Source organism: Nematolebias whitei, chromosome 18 (genome assembly GCF_014905685.2).
Source record: "Nematolebias whitei isolate Nwh7 chromosome 18, NemWhi1, whole genome shotgun sequence".
NCBI lineage: Eukaryota > Metazoa > Chordata > Actinopteri > Cyprinodontiformes > Rivulidae > Nematolebias > Nematolebias whitei.
Genome location: NC_056515.1, coordinates 12,457,803 through 12,470,387, shown reverse-complemented (window position 1 = coordinate 12,470,387; position 12,585 = coordinate 12,457,803). Strand labels below are relative to the sequence as shown.

At 38.0% G+C, this 12,585-nt stretch overlaps 1 protein-coding gene across 1 annotated transcript; it reads right to left on the bottom strand.

Moving 5' to 3' along the window:
• Positions 1–352: 352 nt before the first annotated feature.
• Positions 353–12,217, bottom strand: LOC119425039 (KN motif and ankyrin repeat domain-containing protein 1-like). Its single transcript, XM_037692562.1, has 9 exons — positions 12,121–12,217; positions 11,920–12,003; positions 5,905–7,550; positions 5,163–5,817; positions 2,488–2,640; positions 1,676–1,781; positions 1,424–1,579; positions 477–564; positions 353–358 (listed from the first exon to the last, which is right to left on the bottom strand). Exons 1-9 carry the CDS (start codon positions 12,215–12,217, stop codon positions 353–355), a joined length of 2,991 nt encoding a protein of 996 aa, XP_037548490.1.
• Between the last annotated feature and the right edge of the window lie 368 nt (positions 12,218–12,585).

Sequence of the window (12,585 nt, the reverse complement as noted above, 5' to 3'; positions counted from 1 at the left end):
ACATACATACATACATACATACATACATACATACATACATACATACATACATACATACATACATACATACATACATACATATGCATACATATACATATATATACATAAATATTTTTCTTTTTTTTTTTTTACAAAAAATCCTAAATTATTATTATGCTGAAGGTAATAACAAAATTGCAATAAAATAATTTAATTCTTTGTGTAAGTTTTTAAACATTCTCTTTCACAAAGCAAATGTTTTTTTTAGATTTAGGAAAAAGTTGGAGCTGAACATTACAGCTCAGTCCACATTCTCCTCGTATCCAGATCACTAGGTTTATATTTTTAAATAATAGACTTGAGCACACTTTGCTCAAACCTAGTTCACACCCATCCAGTAATGAGCGTATAAAGATGCTGTATGTAGGCCTAAATGCTTTTTGTGCACAAGTGCAGACATGCCAGTCCTCAAACAGAAAACAGAGAAGGAGACGTACCATTTCTCTGCTGGACAAAGCTGTGTTCTCATCGAGGTGCATCTTTAGAGTTTGGCAGGCAGAATATATCTTTTCACTTAACTTACACCTGAGGGAAGAATAATCTGTTCAAGTTATTGAGCTCAGACTTCAGGAGTTTGTGAAAGATTCTCAAAATAATCCAAGTGATGCAGTGAGGCTTTTAATTCCAACAATCCCTCAACAACAGACTGCTAGTCATGTATTACTAGTCACAGAGGGGGAAAGTGCACTGTCTTTCAGATCTGGTATTTTACATTTCAAGACACTATAAAAAATAATTGGTTTCCCAGGCTGTAAAATTATTCAAATGTAATCTGAAATTTACAAAAAAAGAAACCTCTATATTTTACCATGTTAATATTTATTAAACAAAAAATTAAGCCAAAAAGGAGACGTTTTGTGTGCAAATTAAGTACAGCCTTACTGCTGCTATAAGATCTAAGAGGGAAAGTAACAGCTGCTGATCAAATGTATTGAATAACTGATTATTGTAAGTATGATAATCTCAATACAAATTGTATGCTAACACAACACCAAGGTGTACAGAACATCTGGGCTGTATACTCTTGACCCTTCTGTCACAAAAGAGCTCCCATTCAGGTGTCAACATAGAGCTCTAGTGCATTAAAATAGTGGAACAAAACTGAGAGGGACTCAAGGTGCTATCAACAACTTTTGAACAAGGATTTATTGCACAATTTTTTTGAATATGTTCAAAATTCATGTGACAAAAATCTGTGACTTGTGCAAGAAAACTGAGAACCTAACTAACGTTTCAAGACATTTTCATCATAATTTTGTAACGGCTGTTAAGCTGCTAGTCTCCAGCTGTCACAGCCCAGTCTGTCTTTTTAATTGAACAAATGCTGGATATCGTTTTTCTTGGTAACTTTAATCTACAGCAGATTGTTTCAACAGTACATTACCTTTGTTGCCTATATAATTTTGAAGATCCCTTTGATCCCCTTTTGGAGACATCTTTTCCCTTTTTTATTTGAATCCCATCTTGAGAGATATTGCTAAAAGTTTGATGGTCTCTTCTTGGTTCTTCCTCATTTTCATAGGCTGACACTGGGTCCAATCTAAAACCAAAACACAACCCAACAGGATGAATCTGAAAGAACTAATCACATCCAACATGTATACTTGTAAAATATCACTGGGAATATGATACTTACCCTGTAGTCACCTTCAAAAACTTCATGCTTTTCCTGTTGCTGCCACAGCACTGGTCACCACTTTGTTTCTTCATTGCTGACCAGGGCTTTAAGACATTAGATCTGTCTAAAATAACAATTATAAAACTTACCTTTAAGTATTTTGAGGGGCATAAAAATAAAATTCTAACATTTTTATCTATTTTAGGCATATTGGGTACCAACAAATGCAGCTGTTGTTGGTCACTAAAACATTTTTTGATAACTGCAGAACCAATCAAAAATAGAATAAAGCTGTGATCATCCCCTGTCAACACTGTCAACAAAGACAAAAGAACACTACTGTTCAGGAGCTTATGGATCATGTACCACAGCAGATACCATTGGAATGTCAAAGTAAGTGCTTTGAAAAATAGTGAAGGAGGTATGTATAATTTGTGTATATAAAGTTAAAAATCATTGTGGAATTTACAAGTTGAGAAAACATTCCCAGACACTAGTTCCTCCTACAAAGAGTTTAATTTTAGACACAAAGCCACAAAGTGTTATGTGGGACAAAGCAACTTCCAAACCCAGAAATCATTCCAAACATTGCAACTGTATGCCACAGAAAGTCAACTTGCCAAACCAGATGCAACCACATCCTCTGAACCAGGTTCAAGTTTAAACTGGGCCATGGGAGTGGTTGCAATATGAAAACCTTCATTGAAATGATCTTTCAACTAAAGTTATTTTGCAAAAAGAATTTTCTTACCCGTACATATTGAGCTTCTGTATAAAGAAGAAATCCAAGCCATAGTGTCTGGAAGTAAAACCTAATTATATCTGCTTACCTTGCACAGTGGAGTCTGACTGTTGTTCTAACATCTTTATCATTCTTTTCACTTCTGACTCGTTACCATCCAACTGGTTGCTTCCTGAACATTGGATGCCACTCTTACAGGAAGAAACTAAAGTTTCAGGTATGGAAAGCAAGTTGATGTTGGCTGCAGGGAAAAAAAGGCGGAATGTCAATATTAAAAAAACATGACATGGATGGTATACTATCCATGCAGAAAATACTTAGCACAATGAAGACATCCAAGTTTCCCAGCAATTCAAGAAAACAAAATAATCAGAGTTTTCCTTTATTTTTTTCTTGAGTAAATCCTAAAATTACAGGAGATATTTTTGTTACATGAAACACTCAGAAATTAGTGTCTTAGGTGGCGGGCAGAATCACATTCAGCGATGGCAAAAAAAAAAAGTAGTATAGCCTATGATATGTGCATCCATCAATAACTCAACATAATTAATTAATTATATTGCATACCATCAGATACTAAAAATCCACCATAGCCAAGCAAATAAAAAATTCAAATTAGACACATTGTCTACATTTAAGAAGCTTAAGTCTTTCCTTTTTGATAAACCCTATAGTTAGCATCAGCTTGGGTTTCCTGTGCTATCCTTTAGTTATACTGCTATAGGTTTAGAGTGCTGGAGGACAAACTGACCACATTTCCTCATTCTGTTGCTGTCTTTACTTGCTCTACTCTACTTATTTGTATTTGTAATTATTTCTGTTCCTAACATGTGTTTTTTTGTCTTTCTTCCAATAGAAAGTACATCTGGACATGCCATTATGTTTGTCTCTCCTTCCTGTCCTCTTAAACCCAGCTGGTCGAAGCAGATGGTCGCTCGTCCTGAGCCTGGTTCTGCTGGAGGTTTCTTCCTGTTAAAAGGCAGTTTTTCCTTTCTACTGTTGCCAGTGTGCTTGCTCAGGAAGGGAGACAAAGTGAAGATTCAATGCAATCTGCTAGCTTCCTCAGATGTATAACTTACTAATTGGCTTTTTATGTATGTGAATGTTTTTGTACAGTGCCCTGAGATGACTTCTGTTGTGACTTGGCACTTATATAAATTAACTGGAATAGAAATGAATTGAATAAGGATGCATGACCTTTGTATGCTGTAGAAGCAGAACATGGACTCAATGGTATTAAAATACTAGCATTAATACTGGTGCATCCATCCATTCCATCCATCCATTATCTTTTACCTGTTTCTTCCATTTTGGGTCACGGGGGTCGCTGGTGCCCATGTCCAGCAGTCACTGTGCGAGGGGCGGGGGACACCCTGGACAGGTCTCCAGTCCATCACAGGGACACTTAGACAAACGAGACAAACAACCATTCACTCTCTCACTCACACCTAGAGACAATTTAGAGTTACCAATCAGCCTAACATGCATGTTTTTGGTCTGTGGGAGGAAACAGGAGTACCAGAAGAAAACCCATACATGCACGGAGAGAACATGCAAACTCCACCCAGAAGGGCCCCTGGACCGGGATTTAAACCGGGGACCTGCTCACTGAGACAGCAGCTCTACTGGTTGTGCCACCATGCTGTCCCTACTGGTACATGAATTACAATTAATTAATTACAATTAATTATATTATACATGTGAAAATCTCAAAGATCATCTTTTAAAAATCTAATTAGTGCTCAAACTTCCTGAGCTTTTCCTGTCTGGAAAATATGAAAGTCATTTTCCATGTTTTCCCTGATTTCCTTAGTAGCTGGGAACCCTGGACATCCAGTGACGTTCTTAATGAAATTTGGAGTTGTATCCCCCATGCCCCATCAACCATGTTTAACTGGGAACAGGTAGTGTGACATACTTATCATGAGTATGATAAGCAAAAAAAAAAAAAAAAAAGTTTAGAGCAGTCAAACTCCAGAATATCATGGAATTTGGTTTTGAATTAAAATTTATAATAGTTCAAAACACAATATGGAAAAAAAAATTGTACCGTAATACATTTTCATGAAATTTAACTTTGTCGCTAAATAAATAAAGATTTATCATTCCTTAAAGAAATGAATAATGCACACTCCTATCAGGCTAGAGTTTTAGACAATCATTTTGGTCAAACCTCAGAAACATTAAGCTCAGTCTCAGGCAATGTCACAAGAGCACTCAGAATACAGTATGTTGTAAATGATTCTCAGCTGTTATCACATAAAAGTTTAGCTTAATATCTGCAAAATTAAAGTAATAACTATTTTTGTGTTTTCTAAGGTTGAATCACTATGGTGGCCATCTTGGGTTGAATTCAGTTGTAGAGTTGTTGAGTTGAGAGTTTAAGTAAAATCTGTCCAATGGTGCATATTTTGCAGACACAAACATAAACACACATATGGAGACACAGACAAAACATTATTAATTGACTTTCACCTTTTAGCGGTGGGCAATAATAAAACATTTATGTCTTCTATCAGTTTCTATAGAAGGAAAAAAACAGAATACATTCAACTTTTATTTATACAGGTTAGTCTCATTGAGCCATGCGAACTCATTTACAAGAGAGACCTGTACAAGAGAATCTGACTTAAGTTAGAAATCGAACTTTGAACAAGTTTGTAGTGTTACCTGTTGGTTTAGACGTGAACTGATGTAATTCTGTCCCTCCTTGTGCCAAATCTTTGGTATTGCAGAATGATTTCTTTCTGCTGTCACGGGTACACTCCCCTGTGAGAAGGTCTCCATGCTCCTTTAGGAGCCTATGCATCTTCTCAATGTAATGGTTCAATTCAAGATCCCACTGGAACTGTGTGGAATGTTGGAATTTTTGTCTAGGCAAATCAGAAGAAACAGAAGTATCCCATATCCTCCCTTCACCAACACCAATACTCTTTGTCTTGATGGGATCAGGAAGACGGGATGGTCCAGAGGCCATATTCCGAGTTTTCAGTCCCACTAGAAAATTCTCATAAATACTTGTGAATCCAACACCACAGTCTCGAGTCACCTTGTTCCCTGTCTCTGGCATTTGCTTTAAAGTACCTTCAGCTAGGTTTGCTGTATCTACACCAATTGAACGGGTTTCTGTGGTACATGTAAAGCCTTGAATCTTGTTACCGACAGACACTGTTCGAGTAAAAGTGTGAGTGGTGTTGGTGTGCTTGTCTTGTTTACTGAGAAGTGTATTTGTGCTGGAATTGTTGCTGAAGGCTTGGCTGGTGTTGGTAAATCGAGACACAGTACTGCATACAGTGTTGGTAAGTTGTGAAGCTGTTTGGGGTGATGCCATGATGCCTAGATCAACTCCTCTGGCTAAATTGGTAGTAAAACACTGAGAAACTTGTTGCTTTGCCTCACAAACAGTCATGTTGATAGAGTAATCCTCATGAACCATTGTTTTACATGTAATATTTTCTTTCTTGCATTTCAGATTCTCTACTTGTTCCTCCTCATACAACATCATCTCTGTCCCAGTTCCTTGTGTTCTTGTGGGAACTTCAATTCCAACAGCTTTATCCCTGGTCTCCACTCGCTCTTTGACATCCCAGTGACTGTTAGGCATATCTGGGCCTGTGCATGTGTTCTTCATTGTCGGTTCACAAGATACTCCCACACTTTTGACCTGTATTGTCTCTCCTGTGCTGGCATCTCGAAGCTCTACATCGTTATACACTCTCTTGCTGTTTGAGGACAGCTTTGTTTCTGTGCCCATGCTGACAGTGGCTGGCCTTGCTAAACAGGCCTTGTCAACTCGGTTCCTGGTTCCTGCAACTTGTAGTTCTAGTTTCAGACGAATCAACTCAGTCTGGAGAGCTGATTCTTTTAACTCTGCTTCTAGCTGGTGAATTCTCTCCCTTAGGGCACCATTTACTACTTGCTGGGCTTCAAGCTCTACCTCTTGTTTTGAGTAAAGTCCAAGATGAACCTCTGTCACCTCTGTTGCAATGGACTTTGTCTCTATTTGATCAGTGAATGTATATTTGCTTTCTTTAGAGGTTTTAGACACAGTTATATCCACATTTACCGGTATATCAGTTCCAACAGCAATGGACTTACTAGCCTTATCTTGCAAAAGGCTACAGCTTTTTTCACTCCATGCTTGCAAATGTCCATTTTTGATGGTTCTTTCCAATGCCTGCATTTCCTCTGATAGTTTCTTGAACTCTCTAAAGTCAGTGCAGACGTCTTGGTCATCTTTAGGTTCTGAATCTTTGCTCACCTTTTTCTTGGTGTCAGACTTTTCCATAAAAGATGATTTTTTACAGGTCATATCTTCATTGTCACTCTGGTTTATTAGCTGAAGGACCAGCTGCCTCTTTTCTTCCTGAAGGACAGAGATTTTTACATGGAGAATAGGAATGATCTTTACTTGTTCCTCTAGCTCCTTCAGCTTTTCTAGAGCTACCACCATCTGGTCACGAACATGCTGAAGCTGCATGGATCCAAGGCTTGTAACTGGAGTAGTTTTGCCAGAGCTCTGTGGACTCAATCTCAAGCAGCCAGTACTGCCTCTACTTCCCAAGGATGAGCTAAGATGGATACTCATATCAGAAGCAGGCTCACTGTTCTGATTATAGGCACCTAGGCCAGTGAATGGTGAGAGAGACCCAGGGGTACTCATACCTCCAAAGCTGGCTAGTCGACGACGGGGAAGGGGCTGAGGTGGGGACTGGCTTGACACATCTTGATTAAAGTGTTTGTTTGTCTCTACGATTATCTGATCTATCATTGGATTTTTGTTCTGTGACGATGAATATCTGTCACGCTGTCGAGGAATTGACTCAGGGAGTTTCCGAGAGGTGCCAGGACTTACAGTCTTGGTAGATTTGCTGTCCAACAAAGAACAGTGTGGAGGAGGAAGAGGAGGTTTACCTTTTGGTGCAGAAGTCCTGTCCATTGATCTTGTATCATTCCTGCCAGATAATGACACAGACTCTGCAGAATGCCACTGTCCAATTTGTGGGTTTTCCCCATTATTGAAAGCCACTCTGGGCCTCTTTTTAAGGCTTAGTCGCTTAATGGTGATGCCGTTTTGGTTACTGTCCAAACCCAGATGATAAATACAATCAATCCCTGCGTACGTAGGAATGCACTCTTCAAGGCTTTGACCTGTAGGACCAATGGGGGAAAATATTTACTTTTACATTCTTAAAGCAGCATCTCACTGGGCTGCAACTGAAAATAATAGTTAGTAAATGGCTTTGTGAAGGAATCTCCAAAGGTCGAAACGTCACAGGTTCTCAGTTGTCTCTTGTGATTCACAAGAGGCTCACAGTTTTGTTGCTTGAATTTTTAAAATTTTCAAAAACGCTGTGCAACTAATTTTATATATAAAAAAAATCATCAAACTGTAGCAGACATGTCAAACTCAGCTCCAATCCATCTCAAAATGTTTTAAAATGCTAGACTGCTAGAGCTGCATTTTGACACATGCAGGAGAGCTCTCCTTAAACTAGAAAATATCTGAGAATACAGACCTTAAAGCCACGCTAATTAACAAAAAATACAAAAAACTATTGTTAACCACTGGACCAAATTTGCATATTTTTGTTTAAAAAATGCACACGGGTTAATTAAATCACAAATAAGGGGGCAGTTGCCAAAGAGGGTATGATGTAGGTGACAAAGGAAGATGCATGGACTAGAATACAGATGATTTATAAGCCATGTAAACAAAATTAGGCAGTGGCTTTCAAATATTCGCTGCTTTAGATGAAGCTCCACGACTTCCTGGTCCTAAACATTCAGAATTCAGTAAGACTGCAACTGAAAACTTGCCAATTTTCTTGCAATTTTGAGTCAACAACTGATTTCCAACATTCACAGTCTGGTGAGATACAGCCCTAACACAAATACAGTTGTAAGGAAAAGTACAAGAAAGCAAACATTGAGAAGGAAAAAGCATGTACAGTATGTAATAAAAAAACAAACAAAAAAAAAAACGCCTATTTTGTTTGTAACTTAGTATTAAAATCTATTATATATCAAAACACAATAATTTTGAAAACAAAAAAATGTTCTAGACATCTTATACATTTTATACACAATCCTCTTCTCAAAAATTCTTGACATTTTTTTGATCCTTACCTCAGTTTATGTTCCTCAGTGAATATTTCTATTCAAGACTAAAGCTGTCTTTCACTTCAAAATGCATCTGACGATTATCTCTCAGCCTTTCCTCCACGGGAGGAGGGACAGAGGAGGACTTTCCACTCAGACACTGTTTTGAGCAGCCACTTTTTTTTTTTAACCAAATGGTACGTCTCTCTATAGACAGAACCTACTCTATAATTATACTGCAACTTTCCCTCTAAATGCTCAACTACTCTCTTGGCAGATTGTTTACACACAGACATCCTCCAAGTATTTTGGCCATCGAGTAAACTAAACAAACATACAAACAAAAGTAGAGCAACTGCTTGAAACAAGTAATTGGAGTTAAATAAAGCTATTTAAATGGTAACAGTGGGCATTAATGAAAAACATATAGCCTTTATTGAAAGTTGAGACTAAAATGTAACATCTTTTAGCAAATGTTAAATTAGTTTAGTACAATGCATCTTTTATTATAAACTGTAATGTTAAAGTAATGTTAAGGTCAACAGCATAATATCAATAGTTACCTGACACATTTCTCAGGATGTTTTGAGCCATGTTTCAAAAAGCATCAGCAACAAACGGTTCCTTTAAATCTAATCTAAATTCTACCAATACAAGAAAAAAAACTAATAAATTGGGTTTGCTTCACGTCCTAACTGTTATTCTTTTCAAGCAAGGTCTTGCTCCCTAATAATCCTTCAGCCTCTTCAAGCCCAGATCCATCCGTCAATACTAGATAACCTTACAATGCTTGCATATCAGAAATACAACACCCAGCTGTACCACGTTCTTGTTCATTCTGCAAAACTGCACCGAGGACAAGGCCTCACTGACCTGCTGCAGCCCTGTCGTATCAATTTCTCATCAGTAAGCACCTTCATCTGAAAACTCACCCAGTTTACTCTTCATACTTCCAGAGCATAAAGTGAGTTGTTTTTATGACTAAAATACAGGAAAAAATGTGAAAAATAATGTTTGAACTGCACAGGAGTCCACTTGTCTTTGCACTCATATAACACCTTGAGTCACGGGAGTCACATTTAAACACCCTGCTGTGTTTCCTGTCAGAACTACAGATAATGATCTTTTTACGCTGATAAATGAGGGAGTTATAGCCATGTTGGTCAAACCTTGAAAACAACATTAAGCACAATATCATAATCTCAAATTATATATAATGACTCTCAACTACTGCCAAATCAAATTTAACCTCAATATCTATACAACTGATGGAGTTATAGGCATTTTGTGTTGGTCACGGTTGCTTGGCTGTAGAGGCAGTCTTGAAGCAGTTGTTGCGGTAATATATAATGATTACTTTCTGTGAGTTTCATTCAAGTCTGTCCTGTGGTTCATGCAATTTTGCTGACAGACAGACTCACAAACACACAGACATCATCACTAACCTTGTTCCTTTAGGCAGGGGGCCATAATCAAGATAACAAGAAAATGACAGGTGTGTGTTGGTAAAAAGTAAATAAATAAAACATTTATTATTTTTGGGACTTGTTAAACTAGCTGACCCTCACACATATATGTAACGTAGTAGCACTTAAAGGGATTGTTTGAACATTTTTGAGTTGGTTCGTTGCAAAGTTAAAAGCCATTAATACCTCACGTAGAAAGCTTTATGAACAACTTTAGTTTGGAGAAGTAACATTTAAAGCTAACTGTTAAAGTCCAACTTTATTTCAGATTAGTGAACAGCTGCCATAACAACGTAAATCTCCAAACGTTTCCATTTTCTTGTTTATTTTTTTTTTTACATCTCCACCAGTTTTACATTAGACAGTTACTCTGTGTTTTATCAGATTATTTGCAACTTTTGATAGCAGCAGAAGCAGCTAGCTGTAGCACTTCTGGTGCAGCCTGAGCCACTTCCTGCTGGATTCTTTTGTATTTATTCTAAAATAACTGATAAAGAGTTAAACACTTGAAAAGTTTAAAGATTTGAATTGTTTTAAGGTGGAAGAGATCCACTTTGGAAGTGCTACCCTCGTTAACTTGTCGTTAACTCATCATTTAGGTGAAGACTATTCTCTTTTTTTTTTTTTCAAAATTAAAGTTGTTTTTCATTTAACCTTTATTTAGACAAGTTAATCCCATTGAGCCTCGGGGACTCATTTACAAGAGAGACCTGATTTAACAAAGAATGATGACAACATTAAACAACAATGACAACGGTCAAATCATACAAATTCAAAACAAGTGGAAAAAAAAGGTATTTAAAAAAATGAAACAAAAACAGTTAAGATTGTAAGGCGGTGTAGAAAACTAAAAACAGGAACATGTCTGCACTGGCTTTTGCCAGGAACTTAGCAGATGTTTGAAGCCACTTAGACGCTTAGTTTTAAAGAGCTATCGACAACAGATAAGATATTAAATGTTCATGACCCATTCACAGAATCACACTTCAAAAAGGATGAACTATCCCTTTAAAGAGTTTCATTACTGTATTTAAATAGAGGTCGCTTGCATTTGGATACGACTAAAAATCTAAATATAACTTCAAATTCTAAATAACGTGTTTTTTCCATGCATATTAAAATATTACCCTGGCTTTAATGCTATTTTTGTTGATTAGAGTATATTAAAAAGAACAAAAACTTTAATAAACGATCATCCCAACTGGTTTTGTGTGTTTGAAAGTGTAGAAATCTGTTGTGACGATAACAGAGAGCATAAAAAGAGCAAAAAATACAGTGGGGCAAAAAAGTATTTCGTCAGCCACTGATTGTGCAAGATTTCCTACTTAGAAAGATGAGAGGTCTGTCATTTTCATCATAGGTTCAACTATGAGACAAAATGAGGAAAAAAAAATCCAAGAAATCACAGTGTAGAATTTTAAAATAATTTCTTTGTAAATTATGGTGGAAAATAAGTATTTGTTCAATAACAAACAAGATTTGTGGCTCTCACGGACCTGTAACTTCTTCTTTAAGAAGCTCTTCTGTCGTCCACTTGTTACCTGGATTAATGGACCAGTTTGACCTCGTTATCAGTAGAAGTCACCTGTCCACAGCCTCAAACACTCAGACTCCAAACTCAACCGTGGCCAAGACCAAAGAGCTGTCAAAGGACACCAGGCAGGAAATTGTAGACCTGCAGCAGGCTGGGAAGAGTGAATCTACAACAGCAAGCAGGATGGTGTGAATAAATCAACTGTGAATAAAATGGAAGACAAACAAGACCATTGATAATCTCCCTCAATCTGGGGCCCCACACAAGATCTCATCCCGTGGGGTCAAAGTGATCATGAGACTGGTGCACAAAAACCCCAGAACTACACGGAGGGGCCTGATGAACGACCAGCAGAGAGCTGGGACCAAAGTAACAAAGGCTGCACACTATACAGAGAGGGACTCAAATCCTGCAGTGCCAGGCGTGTCCCCCTTCTTAAACCAGTACTTGTCCAGGCCCGTCTGAAGTTTGCCAGAGAGCATACGGATGATCCAGAAGAGGACTGGGAGAATATCATGTGGTCAGATGAAACCAAAATAGAACTTTTTGGTAAAAACTCAGCTCGTCGTGTTTGAAGGAAGAAGAATGCTGAGTTACATCCCAAGAACACCATACCTACCGTGAAGCATGGAGGTGGAAGCATCATGTTTTGAGGCTGTTTTTGTGCAAAGAGGGCAGGACGACTGATCCGTGTTGTGAAGAATGAACGGGGCCATGTATCGTGAGATTTTAAGTCAAACCACCTTCCATCAGTGAGAGCATTGACAATGGAACGTGGCTGGGTCTTCCAGCCCAAACACACCGCTCGGGCAACGAAGGAGTGGCTCCATTAAAAGCATTTCAAGGTCCTGGAGTGGCCTAGCCAGTCTCCAGACCTCAACCCCATGGAGAATTTGTAGAGGGAGTTGAAAGTCCGTGTAGCCCAGCGACAGCCCCAAATCATCACTGCTCTAGTGGAGATCTGCACAAAGGAATGGTCCAGAAAAGCAGCTACAGTGTGCAAACCTGGTGAAGACTTGCAGGAAACATTTGACCTTGTCATTGCCAACAAAGGTTATGTTACAAAGTATTGAGTTGAACTTTT

Bases quoted from the DNA above. Each gene is read 5' to 3' on its own strand.
- LOC119425039 (XM_037692562.1), bottom strand. From the start codon at position 12,217: ATGGCCCCGTTCATTCTTCACAACACGGATCAGTCGTCCTGCCCTCTT. The intron at 12,004-12,120 runs GTAGGTATGGTG...ATATTCTCCCAG, and splicing joins TTCCACCTCCATGCTTCACG to TCCTCTTCTGGATCATCCGT. The intron at 7,551-11,919 runs GCACTGCAGGAT...TTGGTCCTACAG, and splicing joins TAAGAAGGGGGACACGCCTG to GTCAAAGCCTTGAAGAGTGC.